The sequence below is a fragment of the Fringilla coelebs genome (assembly GCF_963513975.1).
Source record: "Fringilla coelebs genome assembly, chromosome: 10".
In the NCBI taxonomy this organism is placed as follows: domain Eukaryota; kingdom Metazoa; phylum Chordata; class Aves; order Passeriformes; family Fringillidae; genus Fringilla; species Fringilla coelebs.
The window spans coordinates 25,509,639-25,535,833 of record NC_140036.1 but is presented as its reverse complement, the minus strand read 5'-3'; the positions used below and the strand labels follow the sequence as shown (position 1 = coordinate 25,535,833).

Genomic DNA, 26,195 nt, shown 5'->3' with positions numbered 1-26,195 from the left:
TGCTGGGCGCCGCCCAGCGGGTGCTCTCTCCGCAGCTGCGGCGGAACTTTTCGGGACGATGGTGCAGCTTTATAACCTGCACCCGTTCGGGTCGCAGCGAGTAGTGCCCTGCAAGCAAGAACCGGCGCATTTCTGCTGCGGCCAAGATGTGCTGTTCGTGGCCAGCACGGCGGCCAGCTGCAGGGTGGAGGTGTTCACCGTGCGCGAACAGGGCCGCTGCGAGGCCCTGGGCTCCTTCGCCACACTGGGTCCGGTGCTGCGCATGGCGCACAGCTCGGCAGGTCAGTCCCGGCCATCGCTGGGTCCGTGAGTGCTCGGCCGGGGAGGCCGGGACGCGTCAGGTCTGAGTGCGTGGAGCGGCCCTGGGGCTCCGCCGGGTGGGAATGGAGGGCCAGCAGGGCCGGGGGCGGGGGGCTGCTCGGGCTCTGCCGCGGAAGTAGGGCCTGGTCTTCCCAGCCGCGTTTTCCTCAGGCTCTTTCTCAGGCTACTTCCGAGCCGGAGGTGGGGCGCACCTGCTGGAGCGGGCTGGCCTGCGGGCCGGTCCTGGCGCCGGCCGCCTCGGGCCTGCAGGGAGGGTGGGAGCTGCAGCTGCCTTCATCATCTGCCTCCGCCGCGGTTGCGGTCTGTGCTCCTGCCCCTGCTTGCTTTTTTTTGGGCGGGGGGTGGAGGGTTCGTGGGTTTTTTTGGGGGGGAGAGGGGTTGTTTGGTTTTTGTTGTTTTGTTGTTGTTGTTTGTTTCGGGTTTTTTTCTTGGTTTTTTGTATTTTGGTTTTAGAGCACGGAGTGGGGTGGTCGTTCCAACCCATTCCACAGCTTTTCGTGAGTCTATTTGTCCATTGCTTTCCATGGTCTGTAGAGAAAAAAACATTTCCTCATTAATGGATGTCAGAAGCCAGGGAGGTGGGAGGAACCTTGTGTGCAATCATAACTTAGAGAGAGGATTCACTCAGGAGTTACTCTGAACCTACATCTCTAAGTCTTTACTTTTAGTGGTGTGTGAAGTGTGTGCCCCCCAGCAAAGAAACTTGTGCTTTGTATTCAATTAGAGGAAAATTGGTGAAAACTTCTTGGAATTTTTTGTAAGAGTTGAGACTTGAAGATGTTCTTTGTAGCGTACTACAGCAGATAATGGACTCAGAAACTGTAATCTATTTTTAAATGATTATCAGTATGACTGCTCTCTTTCTAGGAGACTATTTGGTGACAATTGAAGAAAAAAGCAAAGCAACTTTCCTAAGAGCATATATGAACTGGCGATGCATGTCTGCAGGGAGTTCTCGCGTGTGTGTCCGGATGGTTGGTCACAAGATGGAAGAGTCATACAGTGAAGCCTTAAAAGAGCAAATGTCAGTTGTTGAAATGCCGCTTTCAGATCCTCCACTGTGTATTTCATGTTGTCCTGTGAATGGAGATCTACTTGTGGGCTGCAAGAATAAACTAGTCATATTCTGTTTGAAATACCGTGTCATAAACCAGAATTTGACTGTGTTAGATTTTGAGCGCTCCTTAATTTTGCACATTGATAACCTCATTCCTGCCGAAGTTGCATTTTGTGCCAGACATATAGCCATAACAACAGAGCTGGATGTTCTAATCCTGAAACTGGAACTGGTCCAGCAAAGTGCAGACAGGACAGAGCAATGTGCTCAGGGAGCCAGTGCACCAAAGAAAGCTGCGGATGGAGGTAGGTGCTGAAATAAATTTTTAAATTTTTCTAATCTCCAAGAATCTGTTAATTGATTCCTGTTGTTCTGAAAGTAGTCTCGAACAAGGTCTTTGCCCTTCAGAAAATATTTCCAGATTGTTCTATCACTGACTATCAGCTGAATATTCTAGAGCATGAAAAGTTGTACCAACCTGTAGTTGGAGGTAACATTTCAAACAAATATGCCATCGTGCTCCACCTTTAGAGGATAGTACAGCCTCTGCAGACACAGAATTAGGTCTCTGATTTAGAGTGCCACAATGGGCCAAGTTAAAGTAGTAGTAGTTCAGTGTGCTGTGTTCAGAAAAATTATTCTGTCAGTGTCACTGCCTAAGTAACTGGCTTACACAATGGAGAATGTTTCTGTTGTGATGTCTGTATACTTTTTTAACTGTTAGGGTCAGAACCTGCCATAATCAAGCAAATTCTCCTTTTTCAGTCCTTTATCTTATTCAGGGGCTTGTCTTAGAATTATAGAAATCACAGAAATAGATGTACTCAGGAGGTTTCATTCCTGTATATTGCAGGATATCAATCCATATGTAATCAATTATCAATTCCCACTTTTCCAAACATGTATGTATCAGATCAACTCCAACAAACCTTAGGAAGGTGCTTTCTTTATAATTGAAGAAACTTAAAAGGAGGGTCATTTAGAAATGGAAACTGTACCTAGAAAAAATTTACAGGTAAATAAGACTTTTCTGATAGGGACAATATAAATGCTATGTTCTTCATTGAGTGAAGATGGGTCTTTTCTCAGATAATGGTGCCTTCCCCCTGTTTTTTTTTTACTAAAAACTACTTAGAAAAGTTCTAGTTACTTTCTGAGTGTTATTAGGATTTGCTTTCCAGGACTTAATTGAGCTAAAGATAACACAGCTTCCTGTGATGGCTGCCTTTGCCTTCTCAAAACCCCTTCAGCCAAAAGTCAGCATTTTTTGATGACCAGTCATTTGTGGCACCGGTTGCCTTTGACTCACCTTCTAGAGAACAGTTTACCTGTTAGGGTTTTTTTTTCCCAGAAATCTTGACTCTTAAGTATTCAGACTGTTAAGGCTTAAATAGGAATTGTTCCCATCTTCTACTATGGCTGTTTTCAAAATCTTGTGGTTTGAGGAAGCCAATGCTTTCAGGGTAGCTGTAATTGGAGTATTTGATCAATATTGTCATACTATTTTCTTACTGCTGCATGGAATGGTTTGAACAATTAAGATAGCATTTTCATTGCTCAGGTGTGAAAGATGAAAATCCTTCAACACATCCTTTACAGCTTGAATTAGATGAGTTCATCATATGTCAGAAGCCAGTGGAACTGCTTGGGGAGGAAAGTAAGCTATGTGAGATACCTGTCACACTGGAATCTACAGAGTTACCTACAGAAGACACAAAACACTTCGAAGTGCAGTATCTGCTTTTCAGGTATTACTGATGTATTATCCCTTTTATGGGTTAATTTACTACAAAAAAAAACAAACTGTGTTGTGTGTTTTGTCTTTTTGAAAGGAGACTCTTGATGTTTTGACTTCTGGAGGTTTTATAAGTTTTGGTGTTTCTTTTGAACTGAGGAAATCATGGGATACCAAGGAAAGTCCATTTTCTAGTATCTTGGAATATTTCACTTGGAAGGGGTCTGCAGCAATCAGGTAGTGCAGTTGCCTGACCACGTCAGGGGTGCGCCATTGTTAAGGGCACAGTTCAAATGCCTCTTAAACAGTGACAGGTCTAGGGCATCAACTGGTCAGTGTTTCACCAGTCTTGGTAAGAAAATGGTTCCTCACATCAAGTGTAACCCTCCCCTGGCACAGCTTTGAGCCTTTCCCAGGATCCCATGGAGAAGAGTTCAGCACCTGCGTCTCCAGGTCCCCTCCTCAGGAAGCTGATTTAGTCTTCCTGTTTCACCAAAATTTCTATCAAAAGCTAAGGAAGAATTGATGCCAGGGTCCAACAGTGAATTCTAAAGCAAAGCAGGGAAAAGGATGATACATAGTAGGAAAAAAATAGTGTTGGACATGGCATGGTGTTCCGTATAGCTCAGTGGACTGAAAAGAAAGAGGAGAAAAAAAGGTTAAATTGAGGTCAAAATCAGTTGTGGGATTTCTTCAGTGATGTCAAACTTTGACATGCATCTTGCAGACAAGCAAAGAGAGAGGATTTAGGTTGCAGGAACTCTATTAATAGAGTTCTATCTAACTGTGCCATGTGCTTCTTTGCATTGCTATTAATGGCATTGGTATTAGGAGCGTGCGTTGTTGTTGAGTGTTAAAACATGAGCTTTGCCTCTTGTAGCCAGTGCTGTTTACTTGTCCAAAGTATATAATCATAATTTTTCACTTCCCATGATTTTTTGGACTATTTTCCTAGACGTTTTGCACCTGACCAGTCGCCTTTTGGGGTTTGTGAAGAGACGAAGTTGCATTCTGTTCAACTGCTTCCTGTATACCAGACAGGTAAATGGATATGCATGAATACACCATGGACTGTGTCACAGAAGGCTTGCGAAAGGAAAGAGCTTCATTGCGTATCCTCTTTCATACACTGTGTATGATTTGTTTTTAAATTGATTTGTGTTTAAATTGAGATATTTTCTCCATTTTCAATGATTTAAACTGAGCTTCTGTTAACAAAAAAGTATTAATTCCTCCAAGTTCTTCATAAAACTTGAACTAAAATCCCAGTTCAATGCACCGTAAGTGTGACTAAATCAGCTTTTATTGGTTCTTTAGCAATAAATTTTGTGTTGCAAAACAGTTACTCTTTACATTGCATTAATAAAATTCTCCTTAGTATTTCAGGATACTAGACTGCCACTCAGCCAGCCACCTTAATAATCACTAAGATACTGGTTACCTTTCTGAAGGGCCTTAATTAAAATTGGAAGGGATGAATTCAGATTTTAGTGGTTCACTAGCTCAAGCCCCAAAAAATCCATGGAAGAATTTAATGCTGTGTGTTAGCAGTCAGATTTTGTAGAATCATAGAATGTCCTGAGTTGGAAGGGACTCCCAAGGATCATCGAATCCAATTCCTGGGCCTGTGCAGGAGAACCCTAAGAATCCCACCAAGTGCCTGAGAACATTTTCCAAGTGCTCCTTGAGCTCTGGCAGGCTTGGGCCGTGACCATTGCCCTGGGGAGCCTGTTTCAGTGCCCGACAACCCTCTGGGAGAAGAGCCTTTTCCTTATAGCCAACCTAAACCTCCCCTGACACAGCTTTGTTCCCTCAGGAACTGCATGTAGAATGCTCTTAGATCTCTACTCCATCTCCTTCAGGCTGAACAAACCAAGTGTCCTCAGCCACTCCTCCTATGGCCTCCCCTCCAGACTCTTCACCGTCTTTTTAGCCCTCCCTTAGTCTCTTGTCTAATAGGTTTATATGTTTCTTGTATTATAGTGCCCCAAACTGCCCCCAGGACTCAAGCTAATGCTGCCCCAGTGGAGAGCAGAGCGGGACAATCCATCCCTGCCCCCCCAGCAATGCTGTGCCTGGTGCATCCCAGGATATGGTTGGCCCTTGAATTTTACTGACTCCTCACTCAGTCTGAGGTGGTTTACTGTCTGCTAAGTAACAGTGCCTCATTTAACTTGCAGCTGACTGAAAAGAATGAGCTACTTGCCATTTAACTCCAGCTGTCTTATGCTCTTGTGTGATTTACAGGCTTTGATAAGAGGGTCTGTAGAATATGATCACAGCTGTTGCCTGCTAAAGTGGCATCCTGTAAATTCTGCAGTTTCCAGCCTTTCATTCCCTTAAGTCATACCTGCTTTTTTGTGAGCTGCAGCTCTGGATGAGCGTTCATTCCAACTCAAGAGTAATTGTCTAAGATCAAGCTTTCAGTCCATGCATGCTTAGTTCTGATGAATTTAGGACTCTTTAATGCTGTTACATCTATAGAATTTCTTCTCTAGGTGATACTTTAATATTTTTGTGAAAATGCTTCCAAATGAGGTTACATGTCATACAGTTTTTTGACATGTGCCCTGAGCTTCATATAAAACTTCTTTTTACTAGCTACTAAGGAAACTAGTCTGCAACTTGGGCAGGTTTGATTCTGTCTTTTAGGCATCAGGCTTGGAATGGAATTGCCCGGTTTTTATTTATGAAGCACATAAAATGCCTTTCTCATTGTTATATTTAGGAATTCCTGCAACAGCCTATGAGGAAACTGAGAACAAGAGAAAACTTCTGAGTCTCTTCTGCTTTTTCTCTTTACCTCACGTTGGATATCTCTACTCTCTTGGGAAGTTAGTAGAACTAATTTCTACTTACCAATATTCAGAGAAGTCAGAGCAGGCAGTCCTCACTCCACAGTTCCTACACGTCATTACAAGGTACTATGCTTATGGTTTTACTGATAGTATTACTATGTTTCTCTGTGCTGCTGTCCTTTGAAAATTTTTTATCCCCTCTGATACATCCTTCATAGCCTCCTGGAAATCTCTGGGCAGGCTCCTGTGCTAGTTCAATTTCAACATGCCCTCTTCCTTGGGCTTTTAAGCACATTTCCTCAAAGGAAAAAGAGCTGATTAACTGTAGTCTTGGCTACCTGACTTTTGCAAATCTTAATTTCTTTTCTTCATTGTGTTGTGTTGTGTTTTCTTATTTTCCTCTAGTCAGAACCTGCAGTGCTTCACAGTGCGATGCAGTGCAGCAGCAGCTCGTGGTGAGGATCCATATATTGACACAACTGTGAAGGTACACCTCCCATTACCTCACTAATAGAATTGGAGTAGTGGTATGGCGCTTAGTTGACTTAAGGTTTGAAATCCTGTTCGTTTCTGGTGGCTGAACCAATAAAATAACATCCAAAATAAATGGCATGTTGGATTTTGATGGTCTACAGATGTCTCAATGAAACAATCTATTGCCATGTAAAATTTTAGACCATTATAGAATGTTTTCAAAAATATGAAAAGCAGTAAAATCACTTATTTTTAAAACTAAATTCCATGCTTTTCTGTATAAAATTGAACAAAGAGTGCAGAGTTTTCTTTAATTGTATGATGTTTCTCTCTCTGAGGTGTCCTTGAAAAAACAGTTTTTCTAAGAGGCATGTAGGCAATCAAGTCTGCTACCAGATACTTAGGGCATGTTTTTTAGGAGGAGGTCTTTTGATCCTTGGAGGTCTTAAGTTTTCCTCTTCCTTCAATTCCTTACCTGTAAAAATCTATTGAATGTAAAGATTGTGATACACATGAATAAAAGTAGTAGGAAAGATAGATGGAGATTTATTTTAAGGGAGCATTTAAGGATTTCTTCTGAGCATGTAGACAGCAGATATAAAGAAACCATAGGATAGTAGAAGTTTTACAAAATTTTCAAGAGCCAACCCCGTATTCTCTGCTCTGGATAGCTAATACCAGCACGTGACGCAGTCTCTCCAGTCCATTCTCTAGTCTCAGCTTTCTGCATTTTTACTGTGGCTTACATTGAAATCCATCATAGTTCCTCCAGTTAGTCAACAGGCTGCCTCCTGTGTCTGTAGGAGTTTTGGAGAGGTGTGAAGGCTGTAGTCCTACACAGATTTCCATGCTGCAGCTTGCCTTCCACAGTGTGTCTGCCCACTCTGGCGTGGGTCCCTCCATGGGCTGCAGTCCCTCCGGGATGTCCCTGCGCTGGTCTGAGTCCTTCATGGGCCAGTTCCCTTATGGGTGTCCCTGCCCCAGTGTGGAGTTTGAAGTGTTATGGTGGTTATTTTTATTATTTGCCATTACTGTTTTTCCTGCTGTTTTTTTAAACCAGGTTTAGAGCTGCCTCATTCTGGGTCTCACAAGCCCAGGGCAGTCTAGAGCCTCCAGACCACCACTGTAGGCCTCCACCTCTTACAAGAAATGCTGAGGTGTCTTCAAAAAGCAGGTTACTCATGTAACGCTGTGTTGTCTTGTTTCACTATGTATGTTAATTTGTAAGTGTAGTATTTTAATTTCTTAAAGCTGTAAATTTAGAATATTTCTGTGCAAATGAGGCTGCATTTTTCAATTTTTAATCCAGTATAGATGATAGCATATGTTTTACATGAAAAGTGCATATAGAGCAAATTGGGAAAATAATGCTGGCTATGTAAGGTAACAGTAGGCAAGCAAATATAATACTTCTATCTGTAATTGCTTTTTATAAGCAACTGAAATCAAGACTTTTATAATCAGTGGCCAAAATCAAACTAACTGGGATAAAGTTTTCTGCGTTAGGCATCTACCTCAGGTTCAGTTATCTTGAGAAACATAGCTGAAACTGTGCAGTTGCTTTGAAGAGTGAAATAATTTTTTTCCACTCATTATTAAATAATTCTTGTCAGGCCTTTATGAGTATTTCTATTCTTGCTTAAATGAAGCACTCAAAGTTAGGGAAGCCGGTGGATGTTTTTAATGTCAGATCATTGTACAAAAGCTACCTTTTTTTCCCTGATTTATTTAAAAACTCAATGTACATACAAGTGAAATTACAAAACAGTCACTTTCCTTTGTAGGCTTGTCCACCCGTCACACTGGATGTCTGTACATTAAGAATGCAGCTTTTTATAGGACCAAGAGCTATCTGTCATTTCAAAAACCATATAATTCTTTTGACTAAGGCAGACACAGAAGATATTACTGAAAGAAGAAAGCCTACAAGAAGGATGCTGTAAGAATTTGTGTCTTTTAGGGAGCTGGTACTTACAGCTCTGTCTACATTGTTGAACTTGTGGATATTGCAATTTAAGAGTGGTTCTTCGTTGAAAAACTTTTGAGAAATACTTTCCTTCTAAGTGACTGAGAAGAGCAATCAAGCTTTTATTTTTTTCAATTCTGTTGTAGTTACTGACATAGAAGAAATGAGCATAAAGTCACAAATGCCTGAAATCAACAAAATGTTAAAATAACACTACTAAGAATTGATCCTGAGAATTTAAAAAATATCTGTCTTGAGAAAAAATGTAGAGTACCAAAAATATGTAGTGCCAAAGCTACAGGTTACAAAATATGTTGCAGCACAAAATTGAATGTCTTATCTTTGCCTAACGGTTCTTGCCAAGTAAGATGTGAACATCACTGTAGTTTTCTACAACAAAAGTTGGTCAGACTTTGCCCCAAGGTACAGTTGTAGCCTGTGTGTAGCCAGAGGTATGTGTGACTTTTTACAAGTTTCCAGGAAAACTGCTCTTCCCTTTCCATTTTTGAAGGCTTTTCATAAAACAGCTAAGGAGCTATTCTAAGCAGTTATTCAGAAACCACATTTATTGAAGTCAGTTTAAGCTAATTAACAAGAGTGGGATGGCTTTAGTTGATTGAGGAGGTAGTTGACACAGTATTTCATAAAGTTTAGAGCAGACATTATTCAGAAGAAGATAAGGAGAAGCCTGTCAGGAAAAATGACTATTCCAAATACTGTAGTTTTCTTGTATAAAGCACATTTTCTGCCAGTTGCATTGTTTCAAATATTCAAATATTCTATCAAATTGGCATTTGAGGAAGATACACTTTTTGCCTTCTGTAAAAAATGTAATGGACAAATAGTAAGCTACGTAGCACAATCATTTGAAAATGAAGATGTACACATCTTTACATCTGTACAGTTAAAATTTAAAAGCAGAACAAAAAGAGTCAGTTTTCTTACAGTGTGTTTAACCTTAGGGCTTTATAGACCAAGCCAAAGTTTTAGAATAAAAGTGTTCTGATACCTATTTATGCCATGTGTTGGCAAACACTTTGATAGAGCTGCAGGGGCAACCATGCACTAAGTCATTACAGGAGATTAAACAGCTAATTTAAATTACTTAACGGTTCAAATTACTTAACTGTTGAAGGTGTGGTTAGATAAGGCCCTGGGCAATCTGACCTGTTCAGTGGGTGCCATCCCATGCCTATGATGGGGGGGTTAGAACTAGATGATCTTTAAGGTCCAAGCCAAGCCATTTGATGATTCTATGATTCCTGATACTCCCTGGTGTTAAGCCCAGGAGAAGATGTAGTAGACAGTTCTGATGATGACTCTTATGTGTGAACATGCCTATCCCTGTTTTGTTATTAGCCAGTATTACTTAAATTCACAGTTTAACTCTCCAGCACTTACTGGTCTGCATATATACCTATTTATGCATTTGAATTACAAAATGAGTGGGGGTTTTTTGGTTGCATAGTGTTTATTTCAACACTGACAACTCAACTTTTTTCTCTAGTTCCAGAAAGGCTGACAGCATCAAATCCAGAACAAATTCTGAGTCAGAGCCTGGTTGGAATTTATATATTATAAACACTGTTTCAACAATTCAGCTTTACAGAGAAATGGTATTGCCCAACTCCTGCTTTTGTTATTTGCTAACTAAAAATAAGTACTGCTAGTTAATCTCTGATGCATGTCATTGCTGAATATGGTATAATATATTTCTTGTGAATAGTCCATAATCCTATTTCAAACAGATGCTGTCCTCATTAAAATTGTTCCTGTATATTCTTCATTTTTGTCAGCAGCCTAAGCATATGCTGTGTCTGTTCTAGGTAGAATATAGTAGAACTTACGAAAATGTTAAAACCGAGAGCTGCATCCATCTTCTAAGTGAGGCTCACTTACTGGTCAGAGCAGCTATAATGGACCCTCATTTCCTTAAATCAGATGAGAAAGAAGATCTTCTAAGAGCATTCAGAGAAAGTTGTGCCTTCTTAGGAGACTGCTACAGCAGGTATGTTATAGATGTCAAAGTGGCATGGGCATGTGTTTCCAGTGGTGTAACGTTAAAATGAAAATCCATAATTCTTTGCTGTTTTACATTAGTATTGCATACATCATGCAGAACTTTCTGCCAGCTTAGTCTAGTCTTCTCTTCTGGTTGTCTTTATTGTCATTAAACAGAATTCAATTATTCGGAATTATGTTGAATTCAACAGAATTATGTTGAATATGATTAATATATATGCTGTTAACTGATGTGCCTGCAACTCTGTTTGATGTACTTTTAGTTCTTGATGTACTTTTAGTTCTTATGAAGAGTGATGGTAAAAGCATTGCCCTTAGTTGTTCTGTTATTTTTTTGCTTCCTCTCTATTTCCTTCAGGTTTGACACAAAGGATTACCACCTTGCTTTGCCATACTACAGAATGTCAGGTTTATCCATGGCTGAAGTTTTAAAGAGACTAGTTTCAGAAGGTGATGAAATACAGACATACGAGAGAGGATTTATATTTTACTTAACTCATTCTCTTAATGAAGACTCAAATGAAGAATTAAGTAAGGTAGAAATAAGTTGGATTATTTGTAATCTGCTGATTTTGTTCTGATTTTAAGAATTGTGTATGAAATATTAGTCACTTTCCCTTTGAAAATGCTGAGCTGCTTTTTTAGTTTTACACTTTTTCACATTATTTTTATTTTCCCACTGTTGTTGAATAGCAAGCAGCACCTGTGATGCTTTGGACTGCATTCAAGCAACATCTTACATGTTTGGCTATCATGATGCATGTTGCTATGATCTGGTTCCCACTTGCACAGAGTAACTTCTGTTTTAGGAAAGCCCTGCCTCAAATTTCTGTCATCTTCCAAATCTGTAGCAAAACAAGCTGTTTCTTTGATCATTGCTAAATTGTACCAATAGCTAAAAACAATTCATTTTGGTGGTAGATGTTCTCCTAGCATGCCAGAGTATGGTTTGAATCACTACCAGTTAGAAATCCTTTACTTTTACCAGTAGAGAAGAGAGAGGCAGGAAATGCGCTGTGATTTGATAGTAAGCTGAACTTGTCTGTTTTTAAAAAATACAAACAAACCTGCCGCAAAAAACAAAACAACAGAACTGCACTACTTTCATATGTCATAGAAAAATGTACATCTGAAAAGATCTAAGCTGTCAAATTGCTTTTATTTCAATAGGAATCAGGAAATAAAATTCTCCAGATTTTCTATCTTGCGGACCCTGTGCAGCTGCCTGATGTCCTTTGCAGTCCCAGCATGAGAAACATATGTCCTTTGACAGCTGTGAAGTATCTTGAGAAAGTAGAAAAGATGATGCCATCAGTGGTCCTGACACTTACTAAGGCTTTCTTGGCTCTGAAAATGGGAGACCTGGCAATGTATGAACATGAAATGCACTCCTATAAGGAGGTAAGGTATGCCAAGAGCAGGAGCTGTTCATGCTTTACAAAGTCCCAGGCATGTCTTGACTTGTAATTGCATTTTACAGTAAAAGAAGTTCCAGTCACTCCTCTGTCTCCTGATAGGCTCCACTGAATGTCTGCAGTAACAGTAGAATGGAGGGCTGACATACACTGGGTCTGTACAGTTTGCCCTACAGGTAGGGTAGTCTTGTCTTGGCGAAGACTTAAAAATAAACAAGTTTTGAAGCTCTTGATTCTTGATCAATTAGATGTTGTTTTACTGGGATGTAACCAACTCTGCCAGTGCTCTTCAGCTGCATGGGAGGATTGTATAGTAGCATTTCTACACCTCTCCACCGGAAATTAATATGTGATATGACCATCAAAACACCATCTGTGTGCAAACAGCCATTATAAAATTTTTCTTGAACAGAATATTTGTTCATTGCGCTTCCAAACTGAAGTTTCTGTATACAGTTTCACATCTTATGTGGAATCAAAGCACTTAACTCTTATTAAGACCAGATCAGAACCTACTTCAGAGCTATGAAAGTAAGAATTCCTCATCATTGGGGGCAAAACTGTTAGTGGAGCTGTCTCTGCCACAGATGTTTACATTGTGTGAGACCGGTCTGTAAATTACTTCTTGTTGAGTTTGATCAAGACTGTGGAATATTAAAAGGTAATACAGTTTCAGAGACTTTTTCTTATAGTGGAATATTGGGAGTCTAAACACTTTTGAAATAAATGGTTAGCTGTTTCAAAGTTAGATACTGTGCTTTGGTGGAAAAAGTCCTGCAGATTTTTTAAAGTTAGCTGGTTTTGAGTGGCAGGGTCAGAAGTGTGGGGAGCTGTTTCAAAAATTATATTCAGCGCCACCTGCTTTTGCAGCACGGTCAAGTGAAATTGCCATGTTGTGAGCAAACATGCTGCATGGATGTTATTTTGAGAATAAGGTGGCTTAGGCTTGAATGTTTTTGGTTGGATTTTCTTTCTTTCTAATCTGATCTGTTAAGTATGTTCCATTGCTTTTCACCTTTAAAAAAGCATTTTATTTCAAAGTAGGAAAAAAACACTTTCAGAAAGCTAATCTTAATATTTCTTCTAGGTCTGCCTTATGTCTTGTGTAATTAATTTATTTTACTTAGGCATTGTTTTGCCGCTGTCTTTAAAATGGGAATAATATATTGTACTCACCTTCAGAAGCACTCGCATAGCTCAAAATAGCTTCTTGTTACACAAAGTGAAGCACATTTTGATCATTGTTTCAGGGGTGTTATCAAAATAAAAACCATACTTCTGCAAAGTAGCCTCTTGAAAAGTCAGCCAGTGATTTTTTCAAACCACCCTGTATATCAGATGTCTTGGATTACTTAGTGAAATCCATTTTATGTGCACGCTAACTCCATCTTTCAACTGCATATTACTTTCAGTGTTCAGGCACAAGGCCTATTTTTCAGGAGTTGCTGCTCCCGAATGTGGTTTGGATCTCTGTCTCTGGAGAGCTGCTCTGTGAATTGCAGAAAGGATTTGCTTTCTTCCCTGACTGCTTCCATCTAAATTTCACTGCCAGAGGAAATACTGAGTTTACTGAGTAGAATAATCTATATATTGAATTCTTTACCTGATTTGTATCTATTGATGTTTGTAGACAACACTGGCTTGCGGCTTCATTGGCCAACCACGGCTCCTGCAGCAGCGTAAGGAAGGAATTGTTGCGCCAACTGAGTTTGCCGTTCACCTCAAGGAGGTGCAGCCTGGTTTGCTGGTGGCTGCCACTGTGGCTTTACATGAGAACAGTAAAATTGAACTAGAAGAAGCAGATACCTTTTTCAAGGTTGGCCCGAGATCATGTGTTTGCTTCTGTTTTTTTCATAGTGACATTGTTGTGGGAAAGAAAAGCAGCCTCAGCTGCTCCTTCACTCGCATTTCAGCATTTCTTCAGAAAGTGCAAGATGAGGGGTGGAGATATTCTAGTCATGATAGATGGTTACAGAGTCAGAAACTGGACCTTATGGAATGAAATACCGGTTAAGTAAAGCAAAAAAAGAAAGCAAAAAACCAGCCCCATAAGTTCTTTGCTTTTAACCTGTCATTTGAATGGAAAATACCCTGATCTCAGAACCCTTTTTGTGGCTTCCTAGTAATTGAGCTTTCTAAGGCCATGTTAATGTTTCAGAATTTAGATAAATTAATTCCATAATCTCCTTTTAAAGAAATCTTTAGTATTAAAACATACTTCTAAAGAATCTGGCTTAAATACATAACAGATATATAATGTTCTCATGATCTGTATAAATCGGCGAAAGAAAAGTACATGTCTGCAGTTTATAAGAAGAAATGCTAATAGCTTTTCTAGAGTGTCCCTGAAGTTTTCTTTCTTTCAACTGGGATTAGACAAACGTTTTTTTCTTTATCTACAATGAATAGCAACACTTGAGTTAAAACATGTGTTCTTCAATGTACGTGTGTTGCAGTCTTGACTATATATGTTACTGTGAAAGACCTGTATCAAAAAAAGCAGGTCATGAAGTTCCAATTAGAACAAGTGTTGTTGTTTAAAACCGTTTGGAAATCAAGTAAAAATTCTTTTTGCTGGCACAGCAGATCTTAAATCATCTTCCTTGTGGATCCTACCATGATACTCAGCTGATCTACGCAGCAGATCGTATAATGGACTATAGACTTTTCAAGACACTTACTTGTCTATTGGCATATGTAAAAATGTTCCTCGTTAGCAGTCTGTAAATATTTGCTGACAGTTGTAGTGACATTTCTGGCAGTAGAGTAAATCTTGAAAAAGAAAGCAAATCTGTTGGTCAGAATTGATTACCTTAAAATCATCTAATGAACTTTTTACTTTGCATAGCAGTGTATTACATAGAATCACAGGACAAAAATGAAATCAAAATTCTGCTTCTAGTAAAAGTGAATAACTGTTCCTCCTGTTTTTTCCAACTTTTGCTACTAATAATCACCATAGTCTAACTCGCTATCCTCTATCGTTTTTGTTCTTAGATGTTGTGTAATAGCAGTGAAAACAGTATTCCCCAGCTCCTGGTGGATTTCTGGGAAGCTCTTCTTGTAGTGTCCTCTCAGGAAAAAATACTTCAGGAGCTCCTATTGAGGGTTACTTCTCACTATGTTTGGAGAATATCAAAGAAGCAACTTCCTGAGACTAAGCCATTGAAAACAACAGAGGATCTCGTAAGTTGTAAACCACACAGACGAAGTTTTAGGCCTGCAGTGTTCCTCAATCTATCCAAGTACCATCCTTAATATTTTAATTCTAGACAGTTTATCTCTTAAAAGAAGCAAGACTGAAATAAAATAAGGTGATGTGCAATTACAAATTAGTATTTCTGTCTTTGGCCAGTCTTGCTCTTTGGGGACATTTGCAAATATACTTCCAATAGCAGTCAGCTGTGCATAGAAATAAGGGTTAAAACAAAACAGTGAGAATTTGTCAGGTGGATTATTTACAATTTTACTAAGCTAACTAAATGAGGAAGTCATGTGAATGATGAATTCTAAGAATTATGAACAGGAAAGCTGAAATACAGATGTTAATAGAAGTTAAAAATAAATAGAAGTTTCCAGTTTATTTGTTATTAAAATGCACAAATCAGGAAAGAAGGGGTAGGTGCTCTTCTAAATTATGCTATTGGAGATTAAAATATTCTTTACTCGCAATGAGTTTCATATGGAACTGTCACTAACAGAAATGTTTCTTTTATTGCAACTTAATTCTGTCTTGTATAGATAAATTCCTGTAGTCATTTTGGGTTGATTGTTCCATGGATAGCTTCCATAATGTCAGTGGGATGTTTATCTGACAAAGATTACCATGAAGACATCTCAAGACTACAGGTATGAAACAAGTATTACATCTCGCTGCTTTATATCTTAGATCCATTCTGCAAATATTCACGTTTCTGTGAACAACTTTCGCCAGAAAGACTCTCCTTCTTCCCCCCTGAGCTATCCAAGTCAAAATAAAAGGTTGACTGAAATGATGCAAGAAAAAAATACTGAAGAGTTCTGTTGATAACAGTATTTACATTTGCATCTACTCTAAACTTGCTTTCCCAGTTTTCAGCAATATTTATTAAAGGAAGTATTTCAGGATTATTCAAACAAGTAAGGGCTTTTCTGCTAAGGTTATGGTTAGCATTTTTTGCAACGTTTGTCTTAAATGCAAACAATACTTCTTGTCTTCAGTCTCTTTTATGCAGTCAGTCAATCAATATAGCTTCAGCTCTGCCTGTTTTGGAGCCCCTGACAGAGGCTGACAGTGTCGGCCTCACTGTCCGTGTTCTCTGCAATACCCGTCTGGGCAAGTTCGAGGAAGCCATTGACCAGCTGCTCAGAAGTTGTCCTGGTGCAGTTGTGTTCTACGCTCAGCATGAGCTGAAAGGTGACAATCAGGTGGGCTACTTTCGATACAGTTATTCACTGTCACTTGGGGTTTTTCCCAAACTGAAATGCTCTATGTGCAGATGGACTCTGGATGGATCACATAGCCTAGCTTTCAGGCAAAGTAAATTGCTTAGCTTGCGTTCCACCTCTTCCTTGGCATTTTAATTCCTTAACTCAGTCCTCAGGAATTGTAATGGAATATTTTTTCTCCAGTTTCTTTTGCCACTTCCTCTATTCACTGTGGTAAACTGAAAGCAGTCTTTTTAGATGGCACAGTGCCTCAGAATAAAGAATGAGATGTTCTTTTTCTGCTGTAAATGAAAAGCTGTCTAGTTTCTCACTGCGTATGTTCTGAATTGTTTGTCAATGTTTATAATGTGAAATCTTAGTAATAAGCTAACTGACAAGAGAACATGGTCCCTTGAATAAAATCGCACTTAAATATGTTCTTCCTGCGTTCTAGTGACATCTTCTGACCTTCTAGCAATCAGAACGGTACCAGTACACGAACAGAAAGATTGTATCTTTGTGTCCCATTTTCCCATTACGCCTCTGTACAGTTTTAGTTTTGGAACTGGTTTTATTCTAGTGTTCCAGGGCTACAGGAGTTTATTTCCATTTCCCAGCACAGCTCAGTTAACTGTATGGAGGTCTGCTGACCAGAGTCAGCAAATGTGACGTCTATCAGACAGATGTACTAGAACTCTATTCAGAACCAGATTTGAGCTTTTTATTCAGATCTGAAAATAGTTTCTGTGATTGTTCCCACATTAGAGTAGAATGTGAGGTTGCAGTGCTGCATCTGAACACAAGTGAAAAAAAATAGTTACCAGTTTTAAAGGAGGAAAGAAATCCCTTTACTTCTCTCCATTCTTACCTACAAAATTGTGCACAAAACCTAATTTACTACTGCAGCTGTTGGAATGAGACAGATCGGGTCAGGAGACAGAGCAATGCTATTCACCACTTTCCATCAAGCTGTTTGAGAGAAAAATTCTCTTAAGTGCATTGGTATTGCTAATTAGGTGACAGTTTTTGTCTTCTAAACTCTGTGTTCTATGGAGATATGAGAGACACTGTATAAAAAGCAGAAAAAAGTTACAGTGCAGATTGAAAAACACAACATATTCAAAATCACTGCATTTCAAAGCATTATATATGTGAATTACTGAGTTCATAATAACTGACCTGTTTTTGTACACATCTGAGCTTAGTTCAGGTTATTTTTAGCAGATCTTTCATACTCTTAATTTCAGTCCTTGTTCATTAATATGTTTGCTGTTGGACTTTGTGGATTAGGCTTTGTGGTGGAACAAGCTGCTTCCTGAACTTTGCAAGAGAACTAGACTTACTGGAAATGACTGCCCTGTTCTTATTTCATCACTCCAAGGTAAATCAATTGGTTGTAACTCGACTCCAGAAGGCTTTGTTCATCAGCTAACATTCTTAATAACTGTTCAGACTAAGGACTACTGAGATGATAATTTGAAAAAAAAGGGGTTTTTTTTCTTCAGTTAAAGCTAATACAGTTTAGCAACCTTTTTGGTCATTAGCACAGAATTCTGCAATGTAGGCAGTGTAGCCTCATAAAAATCAGGGCATAAATTTTGTACTGAAAACAGGTAAATTGTTGTAATCATACTCTTTTTGTATAGGTAAGGAATAGACGCCATTAAAAAACCTACTAAACAGAACTAATTCTGATTGGTTTTTTCCTAGGCTAAATGACTATATGGTTCTTAGGTAATAGGCTGTTATTGATAACACAGGGGAGGCTTAAGTGTGTATTGATGATTAAAACCAGTATGTTAATACTTAAAGTAGAGAAATCCACCCTAATAGTTCTGTAGTCATATCATTACACATTTGTAAGAAATTAATAATATTGTGTATAGCTGAGGGGCCAGTGTGATGGTTTTGCCAAATTAGGAATATTAAAAAAAGCACATATATTTTTCAAAGTATGCCATTGGAATGCCTGAGAAAAACAGCATTGTGGGATTGCATTGTGCAGCACAATTCTTGTAAAGTCCTAGTTTCTGGTGCCAGCAGTTTTTCTTTGGGTTTATTTTCATGCAGTAACTGTGTTGTAATTGCATAAAAACTTAAAATTACACAGCTTGGTCTGAGAAGCTTCTTGCAGAGCATCCAGTTTTACAGATAGTGTTGAGTGAGGGTATTAATAAGATTTCTAGGGTTTGCTTTACATTTTATACAAAACATGTGAACTACTCGATCAGACTTCATTAGTGTTAGTGCCATGTGTAGACCCGATGTGTCAAGATAGAGGCTTGTTTTTGATCAAAGTCATAACTTCAGTTTCCTTTTTAGATTTCCCATAATTGTGTTTGCGCACAAATGGCTATGTCTCAAATGTCATTCCAAGTGCAATATAATTGCATTGTTAATGCTTTGGATTTTTTTCTTTGTTTTAAACTCAAAATACCTAAACAATATTTTCTCCCCTGCTCTGAGCAGAAACTTTATCAATTGTTGCAATGGAACTGGAGCTAAGGGATTTCCTCAGTCTTCTACCAGAAGATGGAACTGCAGCATTTTTTCTGCCACATCTTCTTCACTGCAGCCAGAGGAAGCTGCTGACCTAAAACAATGACCTGTGGACCTGCTGTCCACTCAACTACAGTGTGCAGTAATAAAAAAGTAAATGAAGCAAGCAGTAGAACTCCTTATAAGGTACTGCAGGGCTCCCTTCACATACATCTTATGTCGACTGCTGAAGGACAGCTGTTACCTGAGGCAAAGCATCTGTTTTGAAGCTAATTCTGGTGCCAAAGCAGCTGGGAGATACAGACGCTACAGTACAACTGAACATACAGTGTTCACTGAAAGTAAAGTAGAAAGTCAATCTTAAATCTTTTTTAGTTGGATCACGGACCTAGGGAGGAATTCGGGCTCAGGCATGTGTCGACTGTATGAGTAAAAGTGAGTACCTTACTCTTCCAAGTGGAATTGGGCCCAACTGACTTGATATCGCAACACAGACATTTCCTTGAATTTCTTCTAGGGTTTTTGGTAAGTATCTCAGGTGCTTGTGCATGTGTGTACTGATGTTTGTCTGTCTTGTGAGCAGAAAGCATCTTTCTGCTCCTTCAGAGGTGGAATTCAGTCATAATAAGCTGTCACAATGTTTGTAACGTCCTCATGAAAGTAGTTTGGGGTTTTTGACAATTACCACAAATACAAAGTCTCCCATGGTCCCATAACCATCTAAACCATCTAAAGGCTAGTTAGCTGACAGTGACTCTATAAAAATGTTTTCACTGGAGTTGCAATGTTATTTAAACCTGTAGAAGTCAGTCAGAAGAGACCATCTATATTTCAGCTAAAATACATTAACAAAAAAAAAAAAAAGATTAATCAAAAGTAGTTTAACTTACTCACATAAGGTAAAGTGAATTATCTACAGGTAAAATGAATTATCTAACTTAGGTATTATGCTGGTTTCAGTGTAACCGTTAAAAAAGACCTAAGCAATTTAGGCTTGTTAGAGAGAAGCAATTTCTTTCTTGCAGGCATAAAGCCTAGATATCTTGCTTTCCTTGCCTGTCCCATACATCTTTCCTTCTCATTTGGCACAAATCTAACATGAGGAGCTGGGTTATTGAAATGCAGTCATCTCTCTCTTACTGTTTTTATTTTTGAATAGCATCAGCCATGCTCTAACACTGCTGCTTCCACCTGTCAGGAAACACTTTCTTTTTCCTTCACCAAGAGCTGCAACAGCAAAATGATTCCACTGCAGGAGTTGTCAGAGCAAAGCTTTTCAGTACCGTAGTTACCAAATTTTGGCCTTCACTGTCTGCATTTCATCAAGCTTATTTCAGCCTAATTTTGCCTTGGAATTATTTTCATAACAGGAAACCAAATCTTTTAAATGCACCTTCTTGAGAGTTACTACTGAATAAAATTGTAAAGTAATTAAATAGAAATAATATAACTATTTTGTTAACTGCTCAATTATAAAATACTATATATCTTTTCAGAGTGAACCTATGGATAACGTGCAACCAAATTCCTGTTTTCTAAACATTTACTACAGACATACTAGTAAAATGTGACAGTAGGATGACTGGTACCCCAAATTTTGCTGTTACTCAGGGTTATTTGCAAACTTTTAAAAAAAGTACATTTCACTAGCTCTTCCATGTTCCTCAACTGCTAAATAGCATGCATTAGCCAACACCTAGAATAAGTTTTGCTTGCAAGATACTGTTTTCATTTACAGAAACATATATTTATAAACTGTTACATCCATTCCACTGTTTTAGTCTGTGGTTCTTTTCTTAGCCATGTCCACTGTGCAAAATCTTCCAAACTGTGTAGAGATGAGTGGTCCAGAAGAATATTTTCCAAGAAATTAAGGTAGACTTTGGAGGATCACTGTGTTAAAATGCTTTCATCATTCTTGAGTTCCTGGCATGCCTTTACACTTGAACTGATTGAATAATCTTGGGAACAGAGACTGCTTGTCTAGAAGGAGAAAAATAGCTTTACTGTACATTTCATCAAAAGAATAGTCTGTGCACGTGGCCAGCAGAGTCCAAAATGAGCACAGAGCATCCAAGTACGTTTGGGACATTGTGAGTTAGATTTAAAAACAACTTTAAGATGCAATGAAGGTTACATTTTAATGCAGTCTGGATGGTTAATAATAAAAAAATCTGATGTACTGCTGATCCAAGTTGAAAGTCTGTTTTTACATGTCTTCCTGTGTACTCTTAAATTAGCCTTGTTATTGTCTGGACATCTGGTGTAACATACTCTGTAAATCAGTTTTAGTGTTTATAAAATTGAATTAGGTTCTGTTTAATATTCTAGTGGTTTATCAAATAGAATTAGATTTTCTGTTTAACATTGCATTCTGTATTTTTTAGTATAGCTAAAATGTAAATCATATGGTTGTATATATATACATGCATCACATATTTTGAATTATTTCTACTGTTCTCTTTCTCTCAATATGTGTTGTGCTCGGTCTTTTGAGTACTGAAAAATGTTGGTTTTAAAATTGTATTAACTTTTTAGAAACAAGAACTTTTCTTCAAAATTCAAGTTTTTTTCACTGGTGATATTGCTAGAGCAAGCTACTAGTGTCCGTAAAGCTACAACATGCCCTTGAGAAAGTAAACACTATTTTAGTTTTTCAGTACTTTAGCTGTATGGGGATGATGAATTCAGCTGTATTTATCAGCAGTGCTTGTTTTGAACAAAGATTGAGATGAAGTCTGTCACTACTGGGTACAGAAATACTCTGTCTCATGAAGAATTCTTTTTAAATAAAAAAATCTGTCACTCAGATTTCATGGATGGTAAGTTGAAGTAATAGTCAGTTATCATCCAGTCCTTTAACTACTTCATTTTCCTGAGCAGCACTGAAGGAAGTATGACCAGGTTGCCTGAAACATCTTGGCTTCTAGACATGGAATATTGCTGGGTACCTGAACTGGTTCTAAGTGTGCTGGCCTGTCTGTGAGTCCCGTTGTGCATCTTAAAACATAACGAACATTACTAAGCTAGGTGGCTCTTACCTTCCTTTTGGAGTACAGTGTAGGTCGCTTCCATGCCTGCGTGGATGTGGTCAGTAACATGACAGTGTAACAGCCAGGTGCCAGGGTTCTGTGGGGTCATTTCCACAGTTTGAGATGTCCCGGGGAACAGATCGAAGACATCTGCCCGGTAAACCCCTGTTTGCTTCAAGACAAAAAGAAGCAACAGTTAAACTGTGTTAAACATATGTTCTGTGTATCATTTCTACTGAAACATCACTTTGTACGTCTGCTTCATGCTCCAAAGCTTAATAAACTAGCAACTAAGTGGAAATGAAGGAAAACTATAGCTTTTGTCTTACCACAGCCATGAAAAATTCACAGCTATCTTGTTGAAGTAATTTCTGAGGTTACCAGTGAACGAATGCTACTGGCAGATATTCTCTGGCTCTTGTATGGTCAAAGTACATGCCCTACTTAATATTGCAAGATGACTTTTCACCACAGATAACATTCCTTGATATTTGACTTACCTCTCATTCTTTACACAGCAAGAAAAAGACCTGATACCTTGTAGTCAAAGCTGTGGCCATGGAAGTGTACTGTGTGAATGTCTATCTCATTGCCCATTCCCATCAGATACCAGCTGACATTATCTCCAACATGCATAGTCAGGCCATGCAAATTTCCAAACACCTTTCCATTAATGGCTAAAAAGAAGGAAAGTAAGACAGAGAAAAAAAATATTTTGTGTATTGTTATCTCTAATATAATATAGATTGAATGATTTAAAAGCCAATGCCCAACAAAAGTAATGGTTTTGGATGGTACATTATGAATGGTTGTGTCTATATTCCACATTAAACTAGAAAGAAAGACATAATAAAGATAATTTCTTTGCTGTACATCATTGCTATTGTTGCAGTTTTTAAAGAGCTGTGGGAATTGCAGATCATTTTTTCAAGATCTGCAGTTCCTGTCAATCTTTGTAAAAGAGTAAGCTTTACAAAGACGTGCTTTCAGGATGCACATAGCCTTTCCAACATATCCAGAGCAGCTGTTTACTGACATCAAATCAGAACTTCAAATTTCACTTTTATTCTTTCTCTACTAAAACTTCAACATAATAATATATCAGGAGATTTTGTTGTTGTTAAGGGGTTTTTTTAACTTGTGGAAAAAAAAACCATTCACTGTCATTAGCAGTGTTTTCAAACAGTGTTTTCAAACAGAGTAAAGTTTTTCAGGCCTTTTGTCCTGGAACTGGAAATTGAAGGGGCTGAGAAAGTTGAATTTATATGCAGTACTTTCAAATACATAGTTTTGTAGAATTCACAGAGATATATGAACTAAATTGGGAAACATACCGTGCATTTTATTACTTTCAAGGAATCCCTCATCCTCTTTGTCAACAAGGTGTGGATTGGTAGAATACGTTTTAATGTTTTCATCCAAGTACCATGACTCATTTTCATCAAAAACCATAAAGAGAAGAGCAAACTGAACTTTCTTTTTAGTATGAAATGATGATAGGTAATGTCTGTGACACACAACGAGTGTGCCTATTAATCCACTGTAAGTGTCCTGAAATGACAAATGAAAACCCACATAATTGCAAGATATAACTAAACAGAAGTACTTTCAATGGCATACAGGAATCCTTTTACTATCTTCACAGCTGTCAGTATGTGGGAAGAAGGGAAGCCATTGTCAAACGAAGTTATTTCTCCACTGTTATATGCTACCCAGGAACCAAGTTCAATGAAGACTACCTTGTTTTCATCTCTTGTTATGAACATTTCTTCCATAATAATTTACTGCTGTTTTTTCAAACTATTTTTATCATTTGAGCTTGATTTCCATTCAAAATATACTTCTTGACACTGTTTGTATTTATTGAGACAATGGCAAGAATGCATTCATTTCCATTAAAAATACTATGTTGAGCTATTTCATGCTTGGTAAAAAATGGCAGAGTTGTGTTTCATAGTTGCATTTTAGTTTTCCCACAAATGACTGATTAGATATGGAGCAAGCTATAAAGTGTTAGCTTTAAGAAGGGAATGTGAGATGATCTGTACTAACAGCAGAACAACCAGGAAGCAAAACCATGAACGTCTGTAGCATTGAATTTCTGCCCTGACATTTTTGCAACTTGCCTTCAAGAAGCATATAAATTCAAAGGCATGGTAATAAGGGAAATAACTAAGCAGAGAAAACGGAAAAAGTTTCAAACTCATCTCCTTTGACTATATCTATATTGGAGACACAAACAAAACTGATATCAGTAATATACCTTAACAATGTCCACTGTTGAATGGTATGCCCATGGAATACAGTGTGAATCTCCTCTCCCAGGACTAGATCTCTCTGGGATTTTCCAGACATACATTTTTGTATCACCTGAATTAAATAAGTATCAATTAATTTTTGGAGTTTTAAATGTGCTGACCTACAGGGGGTCATCATGAAGCAGATGTTATTTACATTTACAGCTTATATTTGTCTTTGAGTTCCCCTTCCCATTTACTGCACTGGCTAGCTGATGGCCACTTCTGCAGATCCCTGATTATTCTTGACAATTGTTTTGTGTGAGTGAGTGTGTTTGGACCATCCAGTTCACCACAATCAACAGTTGATTGCATATTTTGTAAAGATCACAGAGGAAATTGAGAAATAATAGCATAATTTATGCTTCCCCTATGGAGCCAAATCTTTTTGCTTTCATGAAAGGTGCAGCTGCATTGTATCAAAAAATTACTGATCAGTCAAGGACTAGGACACAGAAATAATTAGGAGGGGCATTTGAACTGTAGAAATATTTGTCATATTCAGCAATTCAAAAATTTAAGAGCTTGAGGCAAGACAAACAAAAATTACATTTTTCCTGCTGTAGGAAAGCTTGCTGAATCTTACCTAAGTCTTAATGCTACCTGCTGGAAATAAAAAAGGGTGGTTTGATACCTGGGTTAGTTACAGCAACAACAGAACTGTCTGTTTTCACTCCATGGGCATGGATAGAATAAGGTCTTGATGCTAAGTTTTTAAAAACTATTATAATTTTATCTCCAGTATTTGACACAAGCAGCGGCCCTGTTGGATTGAAGAGAAATATTAACTTGGTTTTACAAGACATCAGAACAGACAGAGAACCAGCTTGTTGTGTTCAAATTCACAGCATTGGCTTGTAAGTCAGATGGAAACTGTATCAAGAAAATGTTCACTCTGACATGCCAACTTGAGATGTTAAATACAGGCCTCTACATCTCAAGTTCTGAGCACCTACTGTGTTCCTGAAGTCAGTTTGGATGTTGCTGCCCAGTTTTATGTTGACTTAGAATCCCTGACCAAGCAAACCAAAAGGGATTCTTTTCCTTGTAGAGCAAGCACTCTTATCTTACAGTGAAACCACTACAGTAAAAGTAGCAGTTCCAGGTAGGTTTCCTCTTTAGATTGAGGCAATTTTTTGTCAGTAGAACTGTAGTCAGTATTATTCAAATAGTATCTTTTGATTTCTGTGACCATTTTTTGCATTTTCAAAACTGAACATGATGACTTTACCTTGAATTTCCAGGTGCTGCTGCTCCTTTGCTCTGTTTTTGGGAGTACTGAATGTCTGATCGGTGTACTCACGATATACTACCTTTTTGTACTTTGAGCCAATGAATTTGTCATCTTTATTTAAAAATGGATTTCCAGGGCTGCCAAAAGAAGAAAAAAAAGCATTCCTTCATGTATTTTAGGACATCTTTTGCAGGTATGTCAATTAACTATCAAGCAAGAATCTGGCTCAAAAGAAATAGTAATCTCATAAACTGAAAGAGTAATCTCATAAACTGCAAATATCTTCAACATGAAAACATTCTTGTTGACCTGGGAGGTTCCCCTTTAGAAGGTTAAAAACCCCACTATAAATAGATCAAGTCTATGGTACTTGAAAAAATGCTGAGTGCTTGGCCTGGCAAATGCTGCAAATTGCATGAAGACACACAGCAACTTGCACGCTGAAAAACAGAGCCTTTGGCAACTTCAGTGTACGTCTGAAATGAAGCCTAAAACTTGTAAAGCTGAAGTGCATGGGGACTGAACATAATAGTGGGGGAAAAGTCTGGTAACAGCATAGTCCATATTACTTGTTCTTAGAATTATGTCACAGTTCACTGGTATACAGGGCAAGGAGATGTACTTTGAACTGAGGGAAAAAGAAGAAAATACAATTAAGTTAATAATAAAGTACACTTATAATCTGCTACTCATGTTATTCAGGTGGAGCACAGAAATTCATCATTCTTGTTTATCCTTTTCTGCTAATTGACATGAATTAGTTTATCCAATCAGTTCTCTCTCATTGAGATTCAAATACTGGAAAAAACCCACCAAGACAACAAGCTTCATGGTAAGTGAATTCAATCATGAACGTATCTTGTGTAAGCTCATGAAACTGAGAGGGGTCAAAAAGAGCCTTACTCAGACTACAAGTAAACATGAGACAAAGACCTTGT

The 26,195-nt window shown here is 38.3% G+C and overlaps 2 protein-coding genes across 4 annotated transcripts in view; one reads left to right on the top strand and one right to left on the bottom strand.

Moving 5' to 3' along the window:
• On the top strand, nucleotides 1-21,708 carry HPS3 (HPS3 biogenesis of lysosomal organelles complex 2 subunit 1). 3 transcript variants are annotated; one of them, XR_014616423.1, is made up of 18 exons: nucleotides 1-281; nucleotides 1,189-1,683; nucleotides 2,940-3,126; nucleotides 4,069-4,154; nucleotides 5,842-6,034; nucleotides 6,317-6,398; nucleotides 8,170-8,324; nucleotides 9,859-9,967; nucleotides 10,178-10,359; nucleotides 10,732-10,909; nucleotides 11,544-11,774; nucleotides 13,419-13,604; nucleotides 14,786-14,974; nucleotides 15,530-15,637; nucleotides 15,989-16,195; nucleotides 17,486-17,576; nucleotides 18,665-19,219; nucleotides 20,495-21,708. XR_014616423.1 is itself a non-coding variant. In XM_084212670.1 (17 exons), the coding sequence occupies exons 1-17, from the start codon at nucleotides 59-61 to the stop codon at nucleotides 18,790-18,792; spliced, it is 3,030 nt and encodes a 1,009-aa protein (XP_084068796.1). In that variant the 5' UTR covers nucleotides 1-58; the 3' UTR covers nucleotides 18,793-21,708. The 3 variants fall into 3 exon arrangements, 2 of the variants coding, with proteins under 2 accessions (XP_084068796.1, XP_084068797.1); XM_084212670.1 differs by having other exon boundaries at nucleotides 18,665-21,708; XM_084212671.1 differs by lacking the exon at nucleotides 13,419-13,604 and having other exon boundaries at nucleotides 18,665-21,708.
• The window catches only part of CP (ceruloplasmin), an 18,341-nt gene continuing 12,685 nt past the window's right edge, over nucleotides 20,540-26,195 (bottom strand). The window contains exons 15-21 of the mRNA XM_084212669.1: nucleotides 25,255-25,394; nucleotides 24,658-24,786; nucleotides 23,990-24,096; nucleotides 23,061-23,277; nucleotides 22,264-22,403; nucleotides 21,736-21,898; nucleotides 20,540-20,677 (exon numbers count right to left, since the gene is read on the bottom strand). Of these exons, the coding sequence (XP_084068795.1) occupies nucleotides 20,607-20,677; nucleotides 21,736-21,898; nucleotides 22,264-22,403; nucleotides 23,061-23,277; nucleotides 23,990-24,096; nucleotides 24,658-24,786; nucleotides 25,255-25,394 (967 nt within the window). The 3' untranslated portion in view covers nucleotides 20,540-20,606. The remainder of the gene's footprint in view (nucleotides 20,678-21,735; nucleotides 21,899-22,263; nucleotides 22,404-23,060; nucleotides 23,278-23,989; nucleotides 24,097-24,657; nucleotides 24,787-25,254; nucleotides 25,395-26,195) is intronic.